Source organism: Dipodomys ordii, unplaced genomic scaffold, assembly GCF_000151885.1.
Source record: "Dipodomys ordii isolate 6190 unplaced genomic scaffold, Dord_2.0 Scaffold41, whole genome shotgun sequence".
Lineage (NCBI taxonomy): Eukaryota > Metazoa > Chordata > Mammalia > Rodentia > Heteromyidae > Dipodomys > Dipodomys ordii.
This window is the reverse complement of record NW_012267257.1, coordinates 13,044,992-13,068,982: the sequence shown is the minus strand read 5'-3', so window position 1 is coordinate 13,068,982 and position 23,991 is coordinate 13,044,992. Positions and strand designations below refer to the sequence as shown.

At 40.7% G+C, this 23,991-nt stretch overlaps 1 protein-coding gene across 1 annotated transcript in view; it reads left to right on the top strand.

Annotated features, from left to right (window-relative positions):
* Rai14 (retinoic acid induced 14) overlaps positions 1 to 23,991 on the top strand; it is a 118,516-nt gene that overhangs the window by 68,806 nt on the left and 25,719 nt on the right. Inside the window, exons 3-5 of the mRNA XM_013018529.1 lie at positions 5,854 to 5,984; positions 20,909 to 20,997; positions 21,960 to 22,042. Coding sequence (XP_012873983.1) covers positions 5,854 to 5,984; positions 20,909 to 20,997; positions 21,960 to 22,042 — 303 coding nt within the window. The remainder of the gene's footprint in view (positions 1 to 5,853; positions 5,985 to 20,908; positions 20,998 to 21,959; positions 22,043 to 23,991) is intronic.

Below are 23,991 nucleotides of genomic sequence, written 5' to 3'. Positions count from 1 at the left end.
TTCTATTTATTTCTAGTTAAATTTATGCCTCTGGATTACTTTGGGCTCATAATTCCAAAACTCAAGTCTGTCCATTAGCTAGATTGCTATAACCACTGCGTTTTCGTTGGCTTTTCAGTTCTCCCCAATTAAAACAAAATAAAATGCATGCCATGTCTGGCCAGGCCTTGACATTGCCAGTGGCCAAAACCCCAGCATTCATCACACAGTTGACATGGTTTTTGCTCCCCTGGATGGAGGCATGCAAGATTTTCAAAAGGCCAAGCTTCATGGAAAAGTCTTTAAACAAGTGGTTGTCATTTGGAAATGATTTGAAGAATAGGAAACTTACTGGTCAGCCATTGAAAATCTCATTTGTGATATATTAGCAGGAATGTCAGGAACCCACACTGAGGATAACGTCTGCCTTTCCCACATGCAGCCCTTCATAGCCGACACATTACACATGTCTCTGGAGCGTAACATATGGCTTCCTGAACTTGCAAATGGGGCCTCGTGCTCTGTTGAAATAGTGTCTGTTTAAACAGTCTCTTAGAAAAATGAGCCACGTTCAATAAACTAGTCTCATGTCTGTGAAGGTTTCTCTAGGGCCCTTTAAAATGAAATTTTTAAGGAACATAGTAGAAAGTTTGCATTAAGGTGTTACCTATTTCAACATCGGTAAATGAATTGTCAGACTGTAGATGTTAAAAGCAGATGGAAACTGTAGATGTTAAGATTCATAGAAGGCCAGATGTGGTGGGGTCTGCCTGAAATCCCAGCTACTCTGGAGTTAGAAAGGAAAGTATCACAGTTTGAGGCCAGCCCAGCTAAAAGTAAAACCCTGTCTGAGAACTAAGCTGGACATGGCTGCGGTAGAGGTAGGCAATTGCGCAAAGTAAGAATGAGACCCAATCTGAAAAACAAAAACCAAAAGGACCGCGGACACAGCTAAGTAGTGGAGCACTTGAGGCTCTGAGTTCAATTCCTAATACTTTAAGAAAAAGGGAAAGAAAAAAAAGTTTCATAGAGGATTAGAAAGAGTATGGCTCATTTAGCTCAATAAGAATAATTACCATTTTGGGGATATCTAATATAAGTGAGGCTAATGTCTATATTACATCTGATTCTCAGGATAATTTCAAATAGGATATATTCCATTTTATGCATAAGGACATGGAGACTCAGGTACTTTTTACATGGAGACTGTGGACTTTTCAAGGCCATTTAGAAGAGGCAATGAGGAGGTGCAAAGGGAATGTGAACTCTTGAGTATGAACTCCTGTCCTTTCTTTTCTACACCAGGAATTAGTGTATATGGGCCAGGGATACACATTTAAGCCAGAGAGCCTTCTAAACTGTATGTAAGATTTTTGTGTCTGTACATTATTCTCAGACTAGCCCATAGCTTTATCAGATTCTCCATGCAGATTCATAAGACCTCTAAAGTGTGTGTGTGTGTGTGTGTGTGTGTTATTGTTTCTTTTAGCACTATTATGTCAAATATCTCTCCAGCTAGCTGTAACATGTGGTAGCCCATTGTTTGACTATATTGTAATCTCTTTATCTTCTTTTAGTGGATACTTATGCCCTTTACCTATTTTGTCTTTTAGAAGCCATGTTGTCACTCCCATTCTTAGGTCTCTTCTACACAGCTTGAGTATTCAACACACTAGTGAAAGCCTAATAACAAGCTTTGGTATGAGAGAGCATGCTTAGTTCTGCAAAGAAAAAGTGAAGAATTTTTCTTTTCCCCACTCCCTTCCTAATCATTTATTTTTCTTGTGAAGGAAGAAAATCTATCCAGTAAATTTTAGCTTGGCTGTGTGTGCAAACTTAGCCAGCACCCAGGTGGTTTTCATGACCAGGAGACACCAGCTTCATCCTGATTGAATTTATGAGACTTGGCTCCTTTATATGAAGATTTGGAGAAAGTATACACAAGATTAAAATCTTGGAAAATTGGCCTCTTGCGGAAAAGCTAAGGGAGTTGGGTTTATTTGGCCTATAAAAATGTAAAAAAAATCTGAAATAGGATTTAATAATTTGCAAGAAAATGAAAGCATTTTATCAAAGAAAGTGCAAATATTTGCTAACTCAAAGAGAAATTCAGGCTAATCTGGATGAAGAACCTCCTGCTCAAACCAACAAGCAAATACTGAATATTTTTTGGGTACCCGGGATTTAGAAAGAAAGGCTGTTGTCACAGCCTTCAGGGAGCTGAAGACGGCAGACACAGCGAACAAACTAAACCCAGAGCAAACTCCAGCATGCAATATTTCACCTGGTCTAGACTGTGGGCTTGAGTGGATCTAAGTAGGTGGGCCCTGGGGAGCCTGGGGAGCAAAGAAGCAGAGATAGGTCACAGGGAGGCGTGGGCCTAAGCCTTAACAAATTAGCCTTTGTATAGCTGGTTCTGCCACAGAGCATCTATCCTAAAGCAGTGGCTTCCAGTGGCTTTTTTTGTTTCGATGTGATTTTTTGTTACTCTGATTTTCAGTAAGAAACAGTTTATCACTACCTAGAATACACATACATATGAAAGTGAATTGTCATAAAATATTTTACTTTATTAATGTGACCCACAATGTTGGCTCCTTCCTTCCCTTCCTTCCTTTCTTCCTTCCTTCCTTCCTTCCTTCCTTCCTTCCTTCCTTCCTTCCTTCCTTCCTTCCTTCCTTCCTTCCTTCCTCCTTTTTTCTCTTCCTTTCTTTCACTTTTAAGTATGTCACCTTAACCTAGTAATAGCTTGAAAACTCTTAAGATAACCAGTGTGGAATCTTTCCCATAGAACCAGGATTTTTATAGATAGTGATGAAAGATGAAATTGTCAGTGCAATAGTGGCCATTCATTTATTTATGTTAGTACTAGAATTTGAATTCAGGGCAAGGAGCTTGCTCAGCTGGTGTTCTGTCACTTGAGCCACACCTCCAGCCTTGCTTTTTGCTGGTTATTTTCCAGATGGAGTCTTGATTCTGGAGAATGAATGAGTTAACTTGTAATGTTTGGACAAAATTTCCTACTTCTCATTGTTTAACCAATCCTACCTTTAGACAGTAGATTGACCAAGGTGACTCCCTTCATTTATGTATCTGTGTGTGTGTGTGTGTGTGTGTGTGTGTGTGCATTTTTTGAGTATGGAGGATTGAACTCAGAGCCTTATACTCTACCATTTAGCCACAGCTCTAATTCCCAAGATGACTTTCTGAACTTTATTCTGATGCTTGCTTTCAATTTGACACTTCCCTGTAGAAGGATGGGGGTGAAGAGATCTTGGATCCCCAAGAGCAAGACACCTAGAAAATTCCTTAAACATGTTGGTCTCGTTTTGTGACTGGTGGTGGGGTTTAGGGTATGGAATGTAACACTGTAGTTGCAGAGTAGTTGCAAAGGGTGGTGGAAGGGCTTTATTTATCTACTGCAAGTTCAGAGGAGCAAAGTAGAATCAGGCTTTCTGTTCCACCATTCCCGGCTTGCTCTGTTCCTTGGTTCCTTCCTCTGCTTAGTCTAAGGCCTCCAAGGTATATGAGCATCCATTCTCATTTCTGTCTTGCTGCTAAAGCACTCTGAGCTTCGGCTGTAGCACTTGCAGACTGAATGGTATTGTAGTTATTTATTCAATATTTGGTGTAGGAATCCATATTTTCATTACCTCTTCTGTTATAAGAGAAAAGGAGCTTCTGGCCTACTCACAGTGGAGACTCTAGATCAGGAGGTGTTTCAGACCTCAAAGCAGACTGGCCTTCTTAGAGAGCATTGGGGGTTCTTTCCTGCCATGTCTTATAGGATCCATGTGGAATTGATTTGGGGAATTCCTGTCATCAGATTTTCCTCTAAAGGGTGGAGTGCCATAGCAGCATTGAAAAGGAAAATCCTTTCATATGGCCTTTATTTTGCTTCAATGCTTTCAGTCCTGTCTACTAAGATTTAACATTCTTTTGATCTTCCCAATCCTATTTTAATTTGGTCACTTTAGATTAGGGAAGGATTTTAGAAGACAGTAGTTTTATTTTGTTTTTTAGAATAATAGAGGTAATGATGATTGACCCTTAATGAACTTCATAAACTTTTTTTGTTTCCTTCTTTATAAAATGCCCTGTGGGAGAAATCAGATATAATCTGTGTCTTGGTATTTGCTAAGATTGTTAAGTACAGTGTACTAACAAATGCTGGGGTAGGGCCCATTGGTTTCTGTGTTCTCTTCTTGGAGGCTGAGTTCATAAGGAAGATAATCCTCAGTGTCTTGAGTATGGGTAGACTCATACTTTGAGAAAGATACGAAGAGTCACTGTGGAGAACTGTACTGTTCTGTGTGGTAGTCACTATGATTGGCACATGACAACTCAGCGTTAAGCATTAGGCTCTCACTGGCCACATTTCCAGTGCTTGGTGCCCACATGAAGTAAATGCAGTATTGAAGTTTTGAGCCAGGTTGTGTTCTGTAGGAAAGAAGAAAGAGAGGGAGAGAGGGAAGGAGGGAGGGAAAAGAAGCTGTCTTTTGTACACTGAAAGATTTTCCCCCAGAGAAACGGGAGAGGTCAGTCTTAACGCTCTCAGGGGTGCAGTTCTGAGCATTTCTGTTGTATTTATTTATCTGTGACTTTATAGTATTGGTCTGTGACTTTATAGTCCTGAATGTGAGGACAGGAGGGTGACTCGGATATCTGGTGGACTCACCTGTGCTTTGCAACAGATCAGCCCTAACAAATCTTCTGTTGCATTAATATAAAGATTGGGAACACTTATGGGGGCATGGAAAGAGTGTAGTTTTACAATATTACCACTTCTTGGCTTTTTTAGTCTTTCATGTTCCTTCTGTCTACTTCCTTGTAGTGTTTTATGATGAAGCGTCAATATGAAATACCTTAGATTCCTGACCATAGGATCTGTCTATTGAAAGCTGTGGGGAAGAGGATCTGTCTCTCTCAGTGTGGTTGAGTCCACAGCTGAAAGAATGAGGATTAGCTCAGAACCTGTTATAGAGAAGACCTGGAGGTTGGGCTGGGCCTTCACGGTCCCCCAGGAGCTTTGATGTGCCCAGATTCATCTTCTCCCTCATTGATCTTATGTGCTTTATATACCTTCCAGTCTTGATATGTTCTCTCATTCTTCTACTCTAAAAGTTTCAGTGGCTCATTGCCACCTTTCATATTGAGAACTAGTCATATACTCGAGTTGGGCTCATTTACTCTTAACATGAAGATAATTCGTTTCCTTTCTAAAACTAAAATCTGGTTTTCATGCACATGCAAGTTTACTGTTTCTGTGGTTTGCAAAATAATTTGGGACTGAAGGTGGTTGAGGTTTTCCCCAAAGCTGTTTGATGCCTAATTGTTTGCTCAAAAGAAGTTTTGTTTCTGGTGGTACTTTGTTGATTTGGTAGCATAGACAACTACTTAAAATCAGCATATGACTCAAGAAATTTGGATCCAATAAGCAGAAAAGAAACTGTGGCCATAAAAAGCAAATGAAGAATTGTATGTATTTTAACTCTCAGATAACCTTGAACTGCTGGCCAGTTTGGAGCTGTAACCCAGTGCACTTGAGTGAGCTGTAGACTAGGTCAAAGGTCAGCATTCTTAGGTGCCATCTGTCAACTTTAGCTAGAAATTAGCTAATGTGTAAACTGGATTCCAGGTCCATCTAACTTGCTTTGTCTTCCCAAGGATAGTTAGAGGGAGTAACCTTCAAAGTTCGATGACAGTATTTTATTAAACTGTATGTGTTGGGGGGAGTGTCCTTATGGTAAAGAAGAAGGTATTGTTTAGTTTCCCCTTTGGGGCAGGTTTTGATTTGAAGTGGGAGAACAGAATCAGCGGTGTGGGTTTAGCTGACATCACTCACCTCTTCTGCCTCTCTCCTTTGCTCCACAGACCAATGAGTGGAACAAGAATGATGACCGCCTGCTGCAGGCCGTGGAAAATGGAGACGTGGAGAAGGTGGCCTCACTGCTGGGCAAGAAGGGGGCCAGCGCAACCAAGCAGGACAGCGAGGGCAAGACCGCGTAAGCAGACCATTGGTTACCACATTGACTCCGCCATGGCTCCCAGGGCGTTCTCTAGAATCCTCAGTGTTCAAGTGGAGTTTCTTGAGTCCCTTGTGAGATCGTTGTAAAATTATTGCCATGCCCCCTCCCACTCCCATGCTGAAATATGTGTGAGGGTGTTTAATATAGTTTCTCTCTACCAGTTCCACATTACATAGTAAGCATTTCCAAGTGGCTGTAAATTGTGCCCAGATATACCCACACTTTGCCAAAACTATAGCCAGCTGGTCCTAGCTAAGAACCAATATAAAAGAGAAAAATAGTTTTTGCATCACCTTCAAGCTTTGCTATTTATATTATATAATTTTATAAACTCCCTTACCGTAGATAGGTAGCTATCTGAGTACTATATTTAAGTACTGGGGTCTGTGAGTGTGTGTGTATGTATACATGCATGTACTTAGGTGTGTCTGTCTATCCTTACCCTGATAGTATTGTAAAGAGATCAGGGACTTTGAAGGTAGATCAACTTCTTATGGGTCCTGTCTGTCCTTATTTATAATGTCTATTATTATGAATTATGTGATTGTTGAACCTCACTTTTCTCAATGTAAAAGGGAGATGATAAGTTGCTACAGCACAGAACACTGACAAATGTTGGATACTCTCAGAAGCAGGGTATTCAAATGTGAGACAAGGCATTTGACTGCCACTAGTTTTTTCTCCAGAGATCTAGAAAGCATGAGAAAAGAGGAAGCCTTGTATATATGGTTTGTTACTGTCAGGTTCCCATGGTGGATAACTGGAGTACTAAGACTTCCGGGAATCTTTTTAGATTCTTAAGTAGGGGTTGGGACCTGCTGTCTGTGTTATCTAACCATGGTCCATGTTTGCTCCAGAACTACAAAAGCAGAATCAAACAGTTACAACAGAGACCATATGGTGCAAAGAGTCCAGAATACTTATCTGACCCTTTACATATTAAATTTTTGCTTACCTTAAGTACAGGAGGGAAAGCCCCTGATCTCCTGCTCCTCTGCTAGGGACCATAGTGCTCATGATGACTAGAAGTCTGAGAGGATAAAGGTAGCCCACAGATGTAGGTACCATATGGAAAGAGTTTGCAGTTTCTAATTCACAGTAGACACTTGATTGATGCAATTTTCTTCCCTTTTCATCCCAGACTGGTTAAGGATTTTTGATACAGGGAGCATCTGTTTTAGAAGTATCAAGGGGCTTTAAAAAGAAATGATACCCATGGTTATACATGAGGTGATGTTATGACATTTTTACTTACTTTGTCTATGGGAGGCTGGTGAATCAGTATTTCTGAAATTCCTGGTGATAGAGACTTGTCTTTTGATCTACCTTGTATACCACTGTACAGCCTTCTAGGACTGTACGTACCCCCTCCTGTCCAGCTTTGTAGGTGTCTGTAGAATACAACTTCTTATAGTCATCCCAGAAAAAAGAGAAGATAAGTGTTTATCAATTTTGTCTAAGATACTACTGAGATAGTACTAAGATAAGCATTCATCCGTTTTGTCTAAGACATTACTCACTGGAAAGATAGAGAATTTACATTAGTAGCTTAGACAGAATTGTGAACAGTTGAACAAATGTGTACATATTTTTTGTTCATAGTGTACTGAGCAAAAGTGTACATACTATGCATAGAATAGATGGCTAGACTATTGTCTACTCTCTTTTATTGTGATAAAATACAGGTAACATAGCATTTAGTGTTTTATAATTGAAAGGCTACTTTTTATTGGCAGCAAGCACATTCACACTGTTTTTCACTACTATCCCTTCTAGTTCCAGAGCTTTTTCATCACTATTGGGAGGAAACCCAGTACTTACTAAGCAAGTACTCCCTCCTTTCCTTGCATTTCCCCTGGCAACCACTAATCTGATTGCTGTCTTTGTGAGTTTTTCTATTCTGAATATTTATCATATAAGTGGGAGTCATATAATATGTGATATTTGTCTCTGGCTACTTTCAGTTATCATATTTTCCAGGTTCTTCCATGTTATGTCAGTGTTCATTCAGTGCTTTTTTTTTTTAGTAGTAGTAGTAGAAATATATGCAGCAATTATATAGAAATGACCACTTCTAGTTTTCTGCTAAAACCAAGACCCATGTAATACAGCTATTCCTGGGTAAACTCTGAAAATAGCTCTCACACCTCTGCCCATGTATTTGCAAGTCAGCTATTTCTCATTCAGTGACACATGTGGAAATTTAGGAGAACTAATAAAGAAAGGAAGCAGGGGGGGTAATTATTTTCTCAGTGTAGGATTTTTTTTCATTAGTAATCATCTGTCAACACTTCATTTTTGTGCTTAGGATATTTTTTGAGGACTAAAGTTATTAACTAGTGACCATAAGAATGTGAGAATTCAATTTTATCTGGCTTCCTATTTCTATTCAGGTCTATGATTGGCATATTCAGAATGAGTTGGGGCTTTGGGGTTGGGAACCACCTTTCTTGTCCCTTTGGTATCATATAATCATGTAAAGGATGCTATTGTGATTTTGCTCCTTTGGCCTGAGCCTTCTCACTTTTGTAAGTCTCTACTTCTGGACTGAGATTTATTCTAATCTCCACATCCCTTCCTAAGTATACACTTAACTTTGCCTAAGCTGCAGAAATCTCTCAGTTGTTCCTGTTCTTTCTAGGTGTGTGTGATTTGGTAACAAGTAACCAGTCAAATCTTGGGTGCAGCTCACAGTCTGTGACTGACTGAAGCTGTCCTTGAATCACCTCTGCTGCTGCTCTTGGTTAGGCCAGCTCTGTGGAGTGTTCAAGGGTAGCATTTATTTGTGAACATGTGAGATATGCTTCACACCTCTCGTTCTGAAGGGCTTGGTCACATTTCCTCTTGACAATTCGATACTTACGGCGCTTAGCCTCATTTTCTGCCTGCTCTTTAGAGTTTGCTCATCAACATCAGTTCCATCTCACCAAGAGGCTCCAGACCTCCTTTGTAAAGAGTTTTCATGATAACCCATGTTGTAATTTGGTACTGGAATCTACAGTTGCCTGTCCATGCAGTCCTGGTTCTTGCATTCCAGGTTATTCCCTCTGGCACTGCCTTACCTAGAGTTCTTGCCCATAGGCCTTCTAGAGATGGGCTACCTGCTCCTGCTGCCTCTTAGCAAGAGTGTCCACACATTTGTCTAGTTCTTTGTCCAGTGTATCCTACAATACTGAAAGACCAACAACAGGAACGTTAGTCACGTAAGAAAAACCTTTGTCTTCTAAAGGATTTGACCTTCATACAACAGAGTAAGCTTGCTGTGGGCAAGAATCCTACTGGTTTTGTTTTGTTGGTTTTTTTCCTAATATTGGTATTTGTAGAAGTGACTCTTCAGTGTATCTTTTTGCTGATGGAAACTCATGAGTAAATTACCTAGAGGTAAACTCACTGGATACATGTCACAATTTGTCCCCCAGCTTTCAGGACAGTTTCAATAGCCAGTTTGTTCTACGAGGGGAACTGGACAGCCCAGAAACTCAGAAGCATATGGTGTCAGAGGGACCCATCTTTCAGACATTTTCCAGAAGCCTCCATAGCCAAGGTTCATGACCAGATGCATGATTTGGTAATTCCTTCTCAGTTTCTTCCTGGAGTATTTCCTGCCAGGGAAAGATAAGAAACCATGTCAGAAATTTTCTCCCTCTAAAACTGATCAAAGAGTAGAGTTAAAAAAAAAAAAAGTAAAAGCAGTTAACTGACTGGAATTCATTTAGGGAAGATCCAAAGAAAGGTGGTATCTTGGTTGGAAGAGAAAAAAATGGAGCAGGGCAGAGAATTACAGCTCCAGGCTGTGTTTATGGAGTCAGGCTTGGCTTGCCTCTGCCCCATCTGGTCTCTTTCCTGAGGGGATTGGAGGAAGTGGGAGGATGTCAGTGCCCTGAAACCTTTTACTGTAGAAGAATCTAATTGTTTCAAGATGGTTTCCCCTATGTTGGATGTGCCTTTAATTAAAGTTATGTGTGTTTGTTTTAAGAACAACCAGACTAAATAAAATCACTGCTAGGACTGTAGTATTTGAACAAATACTCACCAGGGCATGTGTATATGTAGACTTTTTAAAAAGTGTGTCTGTGTGTCTGTGTCTGAGACTGTGTATGTGTACATTGACGTAGATTTTTCAGAAACCTGATCTTTTTGGCTTGGAAAGCAAGAGCTTTATGCAAGTACTTTTAGATGACTATGCAATTTATATTTAAAGAGGAAGAAAGGTAAGCCTTGAACTCTGCAAGTCGTAAGCCTTGAACTCTGCAAGTCAGTACAGTAAGGTGCTTCTTTAGCTGGTAGTTTTTTTTGTACTTTTTTTTTTTTTAGAATAGGCATGTGTTCGCTATTTTATTCCAGTAGTTTTGTCTTAGAAATCAAGTCATATTGCCTAATTAGCTATCTCTAGTATTTCCTACAGCTACCACATTAATTTACCTAAAACCCCCACATACTGTATATATAGCTACAGTTTATATTCCTTCCTGTAACATCACTCTCTACCTTTCCTTAGGTAATACCAGGTATTCAGGTCTTAACGGGTAAAGTTGCCCTAGAGACAGAGACTGTGGCATGTGCGAGGATAGTTTTAGGCCCCCAAATCCTCAAGAGACTTACCAATTACATTGATAAGTGATATCAACTCCACTTTGGGTCACATAGACTGTGCCAGTACTAGGGCTTGAACGTGGGGCCTGGGTGCTGTCCCTTAGCTTAATTTTTTTATGTCATTTACTCAAAACTGACACTCTACCACTTGAGACACACCTCCACTTTGACTTTTTGTTGATTAATTGGAGATGAGAGTCTCACAGATTTTCCTACCTGAGCTGGCCTCAAAAATAGCTAAGGTTACATGTGTGAGCCACCAGTGCCTGGCTTCACATAGGCTTTTGAAGATGTTATTGCCTCTGTTTATACCTTGGACATATGTCCAAAGGTTGTGTTCTATTAATCTACCAATTGGTAGGCACTCCTTTAATCCAGAATGTCCCTGACTCTATTGTCAACAGATTACAAAATGGAGAAAATACAGTTCTCCTCCAGGGACTGAGATGGGAAGACAAGGCCATTAAAAATGCTGAAGAACACTTAAGTGCTAACCTGTGAAATACTGTCCATGAGGGCTTCAGGACAGTGAGTGAGAGGAAGCCTCTGGAGTTAAGTAAGAAATGCTTCCTCTCTAGGGTTTGATATAGGGGACATTGAACAGGTCAGGTCAGTGGGATCTGGGTGTGTGTAGAGGTAAGGACAGTCCAGATACAGGTGACAGCATGAACAGAGCCAGGCCAAATTGAAAAGAAAAACAGATACCTTGACCATTGTTCTTTTCTCTTTCTAAAATGTTTATCATAATTGGGGCTCCATTTGGAGTAGGTAATTGATTCTGAACTTGACTTTCATTAGAATCATCTGGAAAGCATTTCAGATGCTGGCTTCCATCTTCAGAGAGTTGGTTGCTTTGGTGTGGAATTCATTTTGGGCAGAAGAGTTGTCAGAATACCTGGGGTAATTTGAAGGATGTGTTTAATGCAAGAACCATCAAGCAGCCAGGTTTCCTAATCTAGGCTTCCCAACAAGTCCTACATCAGGGCAGGTGTAGATGGGTTAAGGACAACCTGGGATGGCTAGTGGAAATTGTTTTTTCTATTGTACCCACATGCATGTATGCACACACACACACACACACACACATTCTTTTGGATAGAAACATTTAAGTCCAAGTTTCACTTGGACTTGTTGCAAAATTGTGCTGTAGAACGAATAGATCTGGAATAGATCTGGAAGTGAAAAATAAGAAAATACTCGTAGGGCCGAGCGCCGGTGGCTCACACCTTAATCCTAGCTACACAGGAGTCTGAGATCTGAGGATCTCGGTTCAAAGCCAGCCCAGGCAGGAAAGTCCGTGAAACTCTTATCTCCAATAAACCACTAGAAAAGTGGAAGTGGTGCTGTGGCTTAAGCGGTAGAGTGCTCGCCTTGAGCTGAAGAGTACAGGGATAGCGCCCAAGCCTAGAGTTCAAGCCCCACGACTAACCCCCCCCCCCAAAAAAAAATACTCGTAGGATCTCAAGAATTTTTCATTGAAAGCTGTTTTCTGAGTTGGGTTAAGTATATCGAGAACGAAGAATTTTAAGCATTCCAGTGGGTAACCGTTGCCCAATGTCAAAGCTCTCTGGTTCCGCCCCTCCCCCTAGCTGTCTGGCAGTGCCTACCCCCAACACAGAGGTCAGGAGAGCCTGGGAAATGTAGTGGCTGTGGTAGAGGCGAGCAGAGGAGGATGGGGATGGATCTCAAGAGCACACAGTCAGTGACCTGCCCTCAGTCACTCACATGAAAGAGGGCATGTTGGAGCAGGAGTTTCTCACGCCAAGCAGTTCAAGGGTCGAGGCCAGTTTAGTCACTAGCACACGCCTGTCCTTTTCAAACTGCTTCCTAGCCTCGGTTCCTGCCTTCTAAAATGCCACCACCACACTGCAGAGTTTTATGTATCATTCATGTCCATTGGACCACCTTTTTCATGAAGCCTTTGTTAAAAAAAAAATTCTCTTTTGAGGCTGGGCATTAGTGGCTCATGCATGTAATCCTAGCTACTCAGGAAGCTGAGATCAGAGGATCCCAGTTCAAAGCCAGCCCAGGCAGGAAAGTCCATGAGACTCTTCTCTCCAATTAACCACCAGAAAACTGAGAGTGGCGCTGTGGCTCACTGTCCTTGAACTGAAGAACTCAGGGACAGAACCCAGGCCCAGAGTTCAAGCCCCATGACCTTTAAGAAACCTCTCTTTTGCCTCTGCCATTTAGAAATCACCTAGAACCTAAGGAGTATTGATTACTTAAGGGGCCTATCTTGTTGCTGATAACAAACTACCAGCGTTAGAGGCCAACCTTTCTTAATAAAAAAGTGATTTTTTCTCAGGTGGGGGGCTCCAGTTGTAGAGCACTTGCCTAGCAAACACAGGGACTTGCATTCAATCCTTGGTACCACTCCCTTCCTTGTCCCCCCCCCCCCTTCCCAGGAAGGAATTGTGATAGTGCGCAGTGTGTATTCACCTATATTTTTCATTCATTCACCCAATAGTTTAAAAGCCCTGTCAATTTCTCTCCCGTGTGTTTTAGTTTCTTGCATGTAATTGTAACCAGATACTTGACAGAAACAACCTTGCTCTGCTTTCATAGGGTTCAGTTCTTAGTTGCTTGGCTCCATGTCCTTGGCTGGAGACTATGGAGGAGACCATTCACCTCATGGCAAATAGAAAGCAAAGAGTGTAGTAATAGGAAAGAATCAGGGCAAGATATAGCCCCTCCTAAGGACAAATCCTCTAAGTGGTTCCTTTATGGGAACCACCTTTCTATAGACAGTGTCCTATTAGTCTATTCAAATTTTGAATCCATCAACAAATTAAAGCACTGTTAGGTGAAGCATACCCAGAGGTGCTTTCATAATCTCCTTAATCCAGTCAGATCGAGAGTTAAGATCAACCACCACAGTAGCGATGCTCTTACTTACCCTGCGGTAATTTTATGAAGAAAAAAGTGTGACTTTCAAAGGGTTGGGAGTTCATACAATTTTTTTCTGTCTAGCAGAGAAAGGTAACAAGTGCTTCAGACTGTCTGCCTTATGAGTTCTAGTAGAAGCAATGATTAGAGCTAGTATTGTAAATGTTTGGCAAATCATTGAAAGCCAGTCAGCAACAAAACTTCTCTGCCAGCAGGATTTCTCCCTGGGCCATTTGGGTTAACACCCACTACAGATTGGAATTTAGTTTTGTTCATGGCTTTTATAACTAGAAGTTATTAGGCAAGACTCCCTTTTTACCCTTAGATTCTAATCTGAAATCGGAATCCAGACCTTGTAATCCACTTGTTAGAATTTTCCTGCTGAACATTTTCTGTGGGCCCAGTCTTTCTTGAGCTCCGTAGAATTCAGAGGTTGGAATAAGTGTAGTGACATTGATCAAGATACATTGCACTCATCGGTTGACACATTGGATTGTATCCCCTGTGTACATCTACTTAGAGATAGCAAAAAATAATTGGTGGGTTGCATCAGAGTCTTAGCATTTTGAATCTGGAAACAGAATTCTTTGATTGTATAGATCAGGTGAATTAACTGAGGATAGTGAATTTGAATGACTTTCCTAAAAGACTGTAAGTTTATCAAAAATTCTTCCTTTGAAAATCAAATTTTCTGCATAAACTAATTATACAAACAGACTTCTTTTGATATTTACAACACATATAATATACTTTGTTCAAATTCACCCCATCTACATTTCCTCTTCAGTGATCTCTATTCTCTCTAGTTTTTAATCTTCAGTATCTCCTAACTTTGCTGTGAAGTGCTCAGGAGATGGTGGAGTGGAGATTAAAGCCAAGGATTAATTACCCAAACCTAAAGACTACTGGATTCTTTCTGTTGTGCCACTGACCCTAAAATTGAGTGTGTGACTGTGAGCTTGCTGAACTTCAACTCTAGAATCTAAGCAGAATCCTGAGAGTCTGCATTTTGAACAAGTTCCCTAGGTGATGCTAATCTGGGACCTGTTTGGGGAACTAGCATACAAATGTACTGGGAAGCAAAATTGGCATTAGCCCAAAAGATACATGCTTAATTTGCCTGTTTGTTTGTTTGTTTTGTAGCAAGCATCACTTCCTTTTTTTATTTTGTTGGTCACGGGGCTTGAACTCAGGGGCTACGCGCTGTCGCACAGTTCTTCAACTCAAGGCTAGCACTCTACCACTTGAGCCACAGCACCACTTCCAGCTTTCTCTGAGGAATTGAACTCAGGGCCTCATGCATGCGGGGCAAGCACTTTACCACTGAGCCACCTTCCCAGCCCCCATACATCACTTTTTTTCTCCAGAAAAAAAGTCTTCCAAAAGGCACCCAGTGACAATAGAAGTGATGGTCTGTCTGTGAAGCTCCTATTACAGAACTAAAATGCTGATTCTCTCATGGGGCTATAGGAAAGCCCCTTAGTAGCATGAACTATTTGTGAGTCTTTTCCAGACCACAGTGACTCCTTTCTTGAAAACCCAAGTATTTTTGGAAAGTGGGAGGTATGTATGGAGTGAGAGAAACTGCCTTCATGGCAGTGAGTTCAAGTCTTGATATTTTATGTCTTTTCTTCTCTTTATTTCTTCATGGCTCTGTGCAGTGCAGATGTTGAACCATCATTATCGGGAAGGTTCTAGAACATCTTACATTCTGAGATTCTGGAGTGTGTCTGGTGGCTGTAGGTTTCATGAGTGTGTTAGCAGCTTGATTTGGAAAGTGGAGGCTGGTTAGATAATGGCACTGGGGAGTACTGAAGAGCCTTCATAGTTCAGTTCTCTGGCTTCCAGGAACTAGGAGCCTGGCTAGTGAAGGAGACAAGAGTTTGTTCTGAATGCAATTTTCTATGAATGAATGCTCCTGAAAAAATAAAAAAATCTTCTAAAAGTAGCCCTGAAAATGTCTGTACATTACAGCTGGTAATGAGAAACCACACCAACTGGGAAACAAGGAATTTTCCAGGGCCACAACTTGTGGGCTTTTGAATAGCATCAGTTCAAATCCCCTTCTGGCGAAGAGTCTTGGGAAATATTCCAGCCTTGTTCCAGGGTATCTATTTCAGGAAGGTGTGCTCAATTTGCTGAGTGGTTTTGTAGGAAATAAAACCTCCATGCTGGCTGTTTGTTCAGCTCTGAGATTGTATTCCCATCCAGTTGAGAGCCTGGCATTCCCAGTCCGCCCTTGTGTGAAGCCCATGTTTGCTTTTTGCCAAATGTTTCCACCAGGTTTTAGTTTGAACTGTGTTGTGTAGAGAACCGACAGCCATTAGTGAGTTATAGTCCATAGCATTTCAGTTTGAAGTGGATGGAACAAACTGCCATTTCTCAACATGGAACTGAAGGATCAGCTCTGGAGACATGATGAAAGCCTAGGAAACATCTGCTGCTTATTTGTTCTGAGACTTTGAATCAGTGTGAATTTCTCTGTACCTCAGTTTCCTCCTCTGTAAAATGGGAAACCTTTTAACCCTCCTTAAGACTTCTGTGACGATAAGATGACTCCAGCAAAGTGTCTTGGAAAATTAGCTGCTATTACTTATGTCATTTGTCATTTTATTGCCTTCAACACGGGTTTGAAGTGAGGGAACTGAAGTTACCTCAGCCCCCATTACACACAGCAATGGGGCTGCGTTACGTGATTCACAGGCTGCCACCCAGCTGGTGTTTGAGGGAGTGACCTCAGTGAGTTGACTCTGTAGTGGGGGAAATAATAGAAGTGAGGGAGAGGCAAAAACTGAAGCACTGAAGCCTTGAGGTCTTTCCAAGTGACAAACGCAGGAGTGTTCCAAATAGCAGTCAGCATCAAAGGATCAAAGTAGTTTTGTGTAAATCTTGTGGCTGTTTGTGCCTTTCAGTTACATCTCTGTGGAAGGACCCTGGCTGAGACATACAAGCAAAGCTAAAAACATCTCCCCTTCCAAGGAAACGTGACACAGTGGGGATCCCTTTTTTGTGGAACTTTTGTTTTTAAGGCTAAGAGGATTATGTTTTCAAAGAACATTGAAACAATGGGTGCCTTGACAAATAAAATTATGTGGTGTTTTTAACTCATTCTCCGCTTAGAACAGCACCTCTCACACTTCTGTGTGCCTGTGAAATCAGCTGGGAATCCTTGTGCTTGTGGCTTTTGATTTGGTAGATTTAGGATGGAATGGAGAGCCTTGGATGATGATGATGACAAGAATGATAATGACGACAATGCTTTCTTCATACTAGGATTTGAACTCAAGACCTTGACCTTGCTCAGCTTGCCCTCTCAGCTGGCACTCTACCAGTTGAGCCACACCATCAAATTTTTGCTGGTTATTTTGTTTGAGCCTCCCAGCCTTCTCTGGCTAGGATTATAGGTGTGAGTCTCTGGTATCTGTCTGAAAGCTTTCATTTCTATCATGTTCCTTTCCCATGAACCTCTCTTTATATAGCCAACACCTCGATCAATGAAGTGCTGTACTTCAGTAAGATCAGAATTAACTACCATCCATATCCCTGGGCAGTAACCATTGTCCTTTGTAGGAGTAGAAAAAAAATATTTGCAGTCTCCCTCTTCCCCCCATCTCCATTAAATTCCTGACCAATCTAAATAAAGAGATAAGTACACAAAATCTCCCATAAGCTTTTGAATGACATTTTTGGACTTTGAAAGAATTGGGCACACTTTATAATTAGAAATAAAAGCTTATGTGGATACAAGGCCAGAGGATGTTCCTAACTTCCTTTGCATTCAATCTTCTATATTCCTTTTAGGGGAAATTTCAGCTGTTAATTAATTGAACTAACTACTTCAAAGGGCTCATTACAAAAGACTTAAATATTTTTTTTTGCCTTTGGATATTTTAAGTTGTAGTTAAAACTCTCATCTAAAATTTGCCAGACCCTAATGAGTCTTGGCTAGAATGTGGAAAGTTGGAACCCTTCTACATTGTTCATCAGTGACAAGATGGTACCGCAGCTTTTAAGACTTAAGCAATTCCTCGGGAAGTTAAAACATAGTTAGCATATGACCCAGCAATTCCGCTCCTAGATAAACACACCTACTAGCATTGAAAGCGTGTCCTACAAATGTTGTATATTGTTTTAGCAGTAATAATATAGCCCAAAGTGGAAAGAGTCCAGATGCGCATGCATGGCTAATCAAGTTGTGGTAGACTCATAAAATGCAATCTTATTAAGGACGTAATGAAGTATGGATATGTACTATAATACATACATACCTTGAAACATGCTAAAGGGAAGAAGCCAGACATAGTAGATTGCATGTTATATAATCTAGTCTTTAGGAACTGTCTAGAATACAGTAATAGACATGGGATGTAGATTAGTGATTTCCAAACTACTTGAAGGACAGAGGAATGGGGAATGACTTAAAAAATAAAGGGATTTTTAAATGTATTTTACAGGGCAACTGTTTTAAGAAATACATAGTATATATAGGGTTTATTACTTATTTATTACCAGTTCACCTAAGCACTGTCTTTGAACTCTTTGCCCAAGACTAGCATTCTACCACTTGAGCCACAGCTCCACTTCTGGCTTTCTTTTGTGGTTAGTTGGAGATAAGAGTCTTACAAACTTTTCTTCCCAAGCTGGCTTTGAACCACGATCCTTAGATCTCAGCCTCCTAAGTAGCTAGGATTACAGGTATGAGCCACGAAAACTCTACCTAGTAAGTATAGGATAGTATTTAAATATGAAATGTTCCCATGGGTTCATGTTTGAATGGTTGGTCCATCCCTTGCTGCCACAATAGACCCAAATAGCTGGTGTTTTGTGAAGTCTGACCACTCACTCCTATCAGACAAAAAGAGACAGAAAGCCAGAGAAAGGACATTTATTATGTAAGAGCCACAGGAAGATAGTACTTCAGTACATGTTCCGCCATAGTCAGGAATTAAGTGTGAACTTTAGATTTTATAGAGGTGGCATGAGGAGAGATATACACATAGTTATTAAATAGTCCTGGTCAAAGTATGGCCTGATTGGTCAGTATGTCAGTCCCTGTTTTAAGAAGGGTTCTGGAGCCAGGCGCTGATTGCTCACGCCTGTAATCCTAGCTACTCAGGAGGCTGAGATCTGAGGATCGCGGTTCAAAGCCAGCCCGGGCAGGAGAGACTGTGAGACTCCTATCTCCAATAAACCACCAGAAAACCGGAAGTGGCGCTGTAGCTCAAGTGGTAGAGTGCTTGCCTTGAGCGGAAGAGCTGAGGGACAGCGCCCAGGCCCAGAGTTCAAGTCCCACGACTGACCAAAAAAAAAGAAGGGTTCTGGAGAAATTATCACTGATCACTTGTCAGGATGACAGTCATGGCCATCTGCTGGGTGGTCTGTCATGAGGAGGCTGTATTTTTCTTTAGAGGTAGTTTCAGTCCCTTGTCATAATGATGTTACCCATCGGTCCTGTCTTTCCTGGATTCCAGAGTGATTACAGAGGGACTGTAGAGGAAAAAGTCTGAGCAAAGTCATATGCAAAATGGAAATAGGGATGCTAAGCTTTTCTCCTGCTTTTCAGTTATTCATTCAAGGTCCTAAGAAGTCTCTAACTTACTATTACTCTTCAGCAACATCTGGCTTTGAAGCTCTCTTTACAACTCTGAAACCAAGAGCAAAAGAATTCTTTCTTCCTTAAGTTGTTTCTGCCAGGTGTTTTGTTACCATAGTGAAAAATCTGACCCTCAGTGAGGTTGGTTGTACAACTTGGTGAATATGCAAAAAGACCAGTACATTTTTAAAGAGTGAATTCTGTGACATCTGAATTATATCAATACAAAGATGAAAATGTACTCATTTTGTTTCTCAGTCTTTAACTTGTTTGAAGACAATTATATTTCATCATTATACATTACCTTTAATGGTTCGTCGCACTGTTTCTGAACTGTGGGCCACACAGATAACTCTTTGTTTGGGGTGAGCCAACCTGTGTATTTTCAAGGGCTTGGTGAACCCCCCACCAACATAGTTACTATCTTTTATGTCTCCAGATGCTGCAAAAATGGTGTGTGTGTGTGTGTGTGTGTGTGTGTGTGTAGGTTTTAATCAACTTCCGGCTTTGCTCCCATCCCATTCCCACTCAGCTCAGTCTGCAAACTCTCTTTTAGTCCTTGTTCCAGGATGCAGGCTATTAGGAGGCTCTTAATTAGGTGGTGACCTGGGCACCATCTGTTCCCTAAGCTTGCTGTAGCCCTAGACATGCCTGGTTGTCTGACATCTAGACAGGGCATGGCCACTGCCCATCAGTCCCCAGCACTGTCACCTCTGAGGATGCACAGAGGAAATCTATTCACTGTATTTGACGAATCCCGGTTCTGCCTCTGACCAGTCTCACGCACAGAAGCACAACATTCCACTTGAGGATCTTACTAAAAAAGTTGGCACTGCTTCTGGTCCCTAATCAGAGGCTAAATATTAATGGCTTGCTGCTGCCAGACACTGCTGTGGGGATGATTACATCCCCGAGAGGTGCCAGGATACAAGCAGCTCAAGTGTGAGGCGTGGACAGGGCTGGTTTTGGATGGGTTTTTATAGTCTGCCACTGTCTACAACTTTGTCCCTAAGTTCCGTTCACTGCAAAGGCACATAACTTCATCTCCTGACTCTCCAGGTTTTAAGCAATGCGGGTCTGACTTAGCTTCTGCTCACCTCTCCTTTCTGAACATGGAGACAAGGAATTGATATTAAGCACCATGTCACAAATTGCTTCATCTTATGTGGTTGAGGCTGTAGTAATTAGTGGCTTTTAAAAAGATTTACCACATTTTGCATTTTGGAAGGAGCTTTTACACAATTATTTGTACCTCACAGTTTATTTTATGATTTTGCAAATGGAGATGCGGAGAACTCTCATAGATCACAATAGAGAAGCAAAAACCCAGATAGTGTGAGCTCTTAAAGGGCGTACACATCTTAGTATACTTTCTCATCTGACTACACGTTTTTATTTTCCTCTGAGCTTTGATAAAGCCATAATATTGGAAGTGTTCATTCATCCAAAGTCATGGACATTAGAAATAGGAACTAGACTTCCTGAAGCTAAAACCTTAACATGGCTAACCATAGCAATTTTCCTGTCTTGCCCTTTTGTACAAGAGCTCTTGATCAAGAGCTTCTTCTAAGCATGGGGACTGAGAGAGAAGGAAGGATTCATTCCTCTTTCAGAGCTTTCTGTCTGAGGGGAATAAAGAAAATGACCCAGCTCTTTTAGTAGGTAGTCGGTTATTTAGGTGAGGAATATAAGCTTGATAACAATGCCTATGTAAGTGGCTGTGGATCTCAGCTGAGAATATGTCCACATGAAGAAGAAGGCTTTTCTGGAGCTGAGCTATGAGCGAAGAAAAACCCTAAGAAAATGCCTTTCCTTCTCTTTCTAGTTTTCATCTGGCTGCTGCTAAAGGACACGTGGAATGCCTCAGGGTCATGCTTACGCATGGTGTGGATGTGACTGCCCAAGATACTACTGGTAGGTGGTTTTTAATCTTTGAAACCAACAGGCCAGTGGGAAAGTGTCATAGAGGTATGTTCATTACGACAAATTTGGTGTCTACAGATAGCTTTGAGGAGAACATAATCACTTTGGACTGGCTAGGTTTGGATGTAGTTTCATTTTGCTCTCCTTTGTGTTTTCTTCTGTGTGTTTAGTCACCTAGAGACTGTATACTTCTTGTACTTCATATTTGATGATATGATAAGTATAGGTGAGATTATATGTATGGACCAACCAACCAAATTCTTGTTTTTATCAATCACAATGTAGCATGATATAGGGAGCGAATGTTTATATGTCACCCAACTAGTTGAGAGGAGCTCAGTGGACAGAGGTATGGTTATTATCTTGACCTTGGCTGCCCAACCTCTTCTCCCTTTCTTTGTACTACATGGTATCCAGATCACCTGGGAGCTGCAATGGAGAGGCAGGAAGAAAGGAAAAGAATAAACAGTGTACACACACACACACACTATCTCTCTCTCTCTCTCTCTCTCTCTCTCTCTCTCTCTCTGTCTCTCCTCTCTTCCCTTTAAGATTCACAGTCAGTTGTGTTGGGGTTAATGGGTATGTATTTTAAAGCTCCTTGGGCTATTATGTGAATCCACTATTGACAAATGAAAAGGCAGAGGGAAAGAGGAGGTACAGTAGTCTTAACATTTTATAAGTTCTCTCTGGAGCCCCTGGGGCCATACAAAATGACCAAAGCAACTACTGATGGCTTTGCATTTCTCTATCATATGTGAAAATCCTTGGCTTCTTCCCTGCCAAAAATTGGCCTCTTAAGTGTAGTCATCTTGGGAGGTCACTTGGGAATTAAAAGAATAATACGTTTGCCCACAAGATGGTTGAACATTTAGAATCATTTTCCATGTCTCTGGCATGCTTTTTCTGCCTGTTTGTTTTGTTTTGATTTTGTTTGTGTTTTTTGTTTCTAGATAATCTCAGTGATTGGGAACCTTTATCATTTAAAAATAGGTTTTTATTAGGACACACCATGAACCATTTGAAGTCAAGTCAGGTAACATGTGTCAAACTGATGAAACCATTTTTGGTCAAAAAATAGGGAGAGAATGAAATAAGAGAATGATTTCCTGAGCACAGAGTTTCAAAAATATTTGAGAAATGCCAATACTAGCAGGAGAATAGTAGGAGAATGAATAGTTTGTTAAGTACCTTAAGAGGAATAATAATTTATGTTGCACTAATGAAAGTCTCAGTTCTTTGCCTCAATAGTCCTCATTAGTCCCAAGCAGATTTTGTGATTAGAGAAGGAATTAAAATGGCTCAGTTTGGACAGGCCAGGTGTTTTCACTAAAACTACTGCCATAATACTGAAACCCATTCATCTTCAACTCAAAAACCTATTGAGAACTGGCAGAAAAATCTGTTGCCATAAATCAAACTGCCTGGTAGAGATTTTTGAAGGAAAAAAAATGTTTTCTTTCAAAATACACTGACTTTTTTTCTTTTTCTTTTTTCTCCCCCCTCTTCCCACCCCTGTGATGCTGCAGAGTCTTAACCTAGAGTCTTGTCCATGCTAGGCAAGTACTTTACCACTTTTGTCATGATCTCATCTCCTTTTTATTCATAATTAAAGTCTATAGGCTGGTCAAGTTGGAAGTTTTCTCCTTTTTACACTGGTTTACTGGAGTTAGAAATGAGTATTTTTTAAAGTTATTCTTCTATATGAAATGTTTGAAATTCTGAATATGTTTATGGATGCCTTATGGTCAGTTTTATGAACAGAACATTATCAACAGGTAAGATGGTAGATATAGTTAAGTACTCTGTCAACTACCGTGTTACATAGGCTTCTGTGAGATCTTAGCAGTGCCGGGCACATGTTAATGCTCACTGCATTTGGCTGTTATGTTCAGCCATGCTGGTTTTTTTCTCTCTTACACATTAGGCTATTGAAAAGCTTCAGATCTTGGCATCAAAACTGATACGTAGGCTTTTTTGTTTGTTTGTTTTTATACTCTATAGTACCAGATAGAATTAAATGAATAGAGAAGCATTATCAGAAGCTGGAAGATGACAAGTCTTCTGTTTATTATCAATACTTCTCTGAAGCATTAGTTTTAAAGTTTCCTTGGTTAAGAAGCATATACATTGGATACTTTGTGACTGCATCTAACATAATGCTTAAACATTAGACTTTCATTTTTCTCAAAAGAAAGTCCAACATTATGCTTATACCATGTGGACCCTGGCTCTTCTTTGTGGTGGGTCTGAGGATGGTTTTTTTTGGTTCCAGTAGCCTAGACTCTCTGCACCCTAGCAACATGGGAAAGAGCAGAAGCACCTATACCCCTGCACACAGAGATCTACTCCATTTCCTGTAGTACTTCACAGACTGTGGCTGTATCATATTGGGAAACAAGAAAGTTCTGGGCAATAAAGTGTCTAGTTAAAAATCAAAGAGGTATCTGCTGTAGAAGGAGGTAAAAAACAGAGTGAAAGAGGATCTGGAGATTCTGTCACGTTCACCTACCTTAAATTTTCTCCTACCCCCTTTGTGCTCCTGATTTTGCTAATAAACATAAGACTTATAAAGAAGACAGAGTGGGAAATTGAGGTATGAAGACATCACATACAGTGAGCCTTCTTCTCTAGTGTCTTCAGTTGGTAGGTTAGACTTCTTGACTTCTGGGTGGCTCTTCTGTTCAATTACATTCCTAATCCTACTCAAATCTGAAACTGTGTGAAGATTTGAAAGATAATGTTTAGCTTAAAACTCAGGCAGAGAATGTGTCATTGTCCAATTTAGCAGCAAGTTATAACCAATAAATGTAGTTCACATAGTAATTTAGAATAAAGGAAAACTGGAAAAGATTATATGAATTTTAGCAGTTGACTTTGTATGAATACATGAACCCATGGGTATGGGGAGGTCACAAACATGCCAGTCTCTCTCTCTGTCTCTCTCTGTCTCTGTCTCTCTCTCTCTCTCTCTCTCTCTCTCTC